General features: G+C 36.7%; 1 protein-coding gene across 1 annotated transcript; it reads right to left on the minus strand.

The window, feature by feature from the left end:
- Window positions 1–2814: 2814 nt before the first annotated feature.
- On the minus strand, window positions 2815–3292 carry LOC100165433 (zinc finger protein SNAI2). Its single transcript, XM_029492764.1, has one exon. The coding sequence runs from the start codon at window positions 3237–3239 to the stop codon at window positions 2892–2894; it is 348 nt and encodes a 115-aa protein (XP_029348624.1). The 5' UTR covers window positions 3240–3292; the 3' UTR covers window positions 2815–2891.
- Window positions 3293–3298: the final 6 nt, after the last annotated feature.

Raw genomic sequence — 3298 nt, forward strand, 5'->3', positions numbered from 1 at the left:
TATTTTACATTTTATCAATAGATTTTTTTGCCGCAAACGTAGTCTTCATTTTGGTATAAATTGTATCTTTATCCAATTTCTTTTCTTAATTTATTTGTTATATTTTATATACGAAAACGTACCATCCACTGTAAATATACACGATTTGATTTGTGAGTAATTTCGAATTAAAAATACAAGTAAAAATTGGAATGCTGTCTGCAGTAGTTGTGCTACTCGTATTATGCTTCGTGTCCAAACGTGCTACCAATAATTTTCAAGTAAATTTCTCATGCTGCGCTCAAACGTGCAGTTATGCCCCATAATAATAATATGATATATATTATAGTATTATACCTACAGGTAGTAAACGGTCGAGTCAATCAAATATTTTCACACGCGTATAACGCGTAGGCATATAATGTGATATCTATATTATTATTATATATATTATACTCAGCCAGCCGCGGTGCAGGTTGTTTTTTTCGGGACGAAAATCTGAATGGCGAACGACTAGGTTCATTGAATCATCATCGTATTATTATTATTATATCGTATAATATGTGTCAATTCGCGGTCTGCAGAAATGTGCCGCCCCCGCGCTGCAGGTAGACAGGTTGTATTTTCTCGGTCGGGTAATGCGCTGGGAAACGTACACCCGATCGGTTCTGATGAGAACCCGCGGCGCACCACTCGTATTTTCGTGAGTGTGTGTAGGCATACACCTTACCTATATATAATACATAACATGTATACATATATTATTATGTTATGTACCCACTGCACTACGGACTACCTACTTTTTTTCTTCGTCTTTTCCTCTTTCCCCTTCCTTTTCTTCCTACTTAGACGTCGGTGTGTTTGCATTCATCACCGCGCGGTGTATATATATATACCTATATTATATATGGTTCGCTCCTTCAAAATCGCTACTGACCCGACACAAACAAGAAATCCGGGCCATTGTCGACGACGACGAACCGATGGGATTTCGAATGTTTGCATCCCGATACATAATATTATATTATCCCGGTCGCCGCCTGCACATCCGTTCGTTGGTTTCTCACGCGTGTTTTTGACACGCACCGCCCCGCGATCGGCAGGTAGTCGCGACGACGACGACGACGACGACGATCGTGGAAAAGCAGAAGACGGAAAAGAAAAAAATTATAATAATAACGATAAACCTGTTCACCCCATATCCAGAACCATGCCCGAGCACTGTTGTGGGTACTTATAATAATAATACGATTATATAGGTAATAGTAATATACAAGGCTGGGCAAGTTAATGATTTTTTTAAATCAGTTAAGTTAAGTTAATATGCATCAATATCAAAAAGTTAAAAGTTAATTTAACTATAGGTTAAAAACGAAATAGACTGAAAAAGTGAATTAATATAATAATAATATTAAAAACAAAATAAATTAACTTAACTGACTTCTTTAAATGAAAAATTAATCCGTTAATTTCACGTTAATTAAAAAAGAAATGTACTATAAGTTAACAGTTAGTTTAATGGAAATCCAAAAGTAACTAGTCAAGTTAAAATAAACTTTTAAACTTAATTTTAACATTTTAACTCGTTAATGCTCGTCTATTCGTAAATCACCGCGCGACTACGACGAGGGTTCGAAAAACTTGGAACTTTGCAGTAAATAATCCAACAACGCAGTATATATGTTTATGTATCACATTTTTTGTTTTATTAAATGAAAATATATAAACACGGTCGATCGACAAAATAATATGATATAATAATGTTGGTTAAATAATAATACAGAAAAATATGATGTATATCGAGAAAAAAAAAATAATAATATATATGACAATAATAATTGATATACAAATCAGACATAACATTATTATTGTACATGACATTTTAAGTCGTTATAACTGCGCACGATCGTGCGACTAGATTATATATATATATATATATATATATATTGTATACACAACGACGGGAACGACTAGTTGAACATTATATACGTGTATATGGCGACTTAATTACAATATAGTACACCGGAGCAGTCCATATATATAATGCATATTACAGTGATATATATATATATATATATGATATGAAAACAAAATAATATATAGGCACAAGTAATGATAAAGTTCCGTCGTACGTGTATATAATAATAATATTATACAAGAGCGATTTATCGTAATAGTTGGCGTTCATGCACCCAAAGCAAGATATGTTATACATTATATGATATAATATAATTAGGCACCTCCGGGCACGGCGAAGGGACGTGGGATTTTCACGTAATAATAATATCATAACAACACGATAATATAAATATTATTATATCGTTTTAATATTAATATGACGCGGCGTCACCGTAGCAGATGCAATGTCACTGCAGCTGCAGCACGACGTTATGCACTGCAGTCGTGTCCGCACACGTACCCGTTAAACAAAATAATAATGGAAATAATAATAATAATAATAATAATAGTATAATAAGTTATTGGAGAAAAAATGAACTTAACGTCTAACACAGTGCAGTTATGATTATCCATGATAATAAAGTGACTAGCGTACGTCTAATAGTAAATAAAACATTTAATATAATAATATGTCGGGGCAAAGATTTAAGCAAGGTTTTTATTTTTTCGGTTTTTCAATACAAATTACAATATATAATATATAGGAATACTCGCGACGAGCTCGTTTGCGCGAAATAAAAATTTAAAATCGTCGTCCGTAATGCGCCCGTGTCGACAAAAAAAAAAAAAATAATAATAATAATTGGTAATAGTAATAATAATCAAAAAAATAATAATAACCATAAACGAATATGATAATAATATAATATATAGAGATATGTTTAATAATAATTTAACATATAGTTGTATGCAATAATGAGGCGCGCGTGGGGGGGGGGGGGTAGCGCGGCAGTCTAAACCGTCTGTTGCTGTTGCTGCTGCTGCTGCTGTTGCTGCTGCTGCTGCTGCTGCTGGTGTTGGGGCAACACGCGGGGACATCCGGTGTCGCAGTGCTTGCTGAGCAGCGACATGCGGCTGAACGTCTTGCTGCACGTCGGGCACGAGTACTTCTTCACGTCCGAGTGGGTCTGCAGGTGCGCGCGCAAGTTGGACCGGTCGGCGAACGCCCGGTTGCAGTGCTGGCACGAGAACGGCTTCTCGCCGGTGTGCGTGCGGATGTGGCCCTGCAGCAGCCACGGCCGGCTGAACGCCTTGCCGCACAGCTTGCAGATGCAGGGCAGCGTGTGCGTGCGGATGTGCATCTTGAGCGCGCCGAGCGTGTTTGTACCGCCTTGTCGCAGTACTTGCACCGGAACGTCTT

Source organism: Acyrthosiphon pisum, chromosome X (genome assembly GCF_005508785.2).
Source record: "Acyrthosiphon pisum isolate AL4f chromosome X, pea_aphid_22Mar2018_4r6ur, whole genome shotgun sequence".
NCBI classification, from domain to species: domain Eukaryota; kingdom Metazoa; phylum Arthropoda; class Insecta; order Hemiptera; family Aphididae; genus Acyrthosiphon; species Acyrthosiphon pisum.

Bases quoted from the DNA above. Each gene is read 5' to 3' on its own strand.
- LOC100165433 (XM_029492764.1), bottom strand. From the start codon at position 3,239: ATGCACATCCGCACGCACACGCTGCCCTGCATCTGCAAGCTGTGCGGC.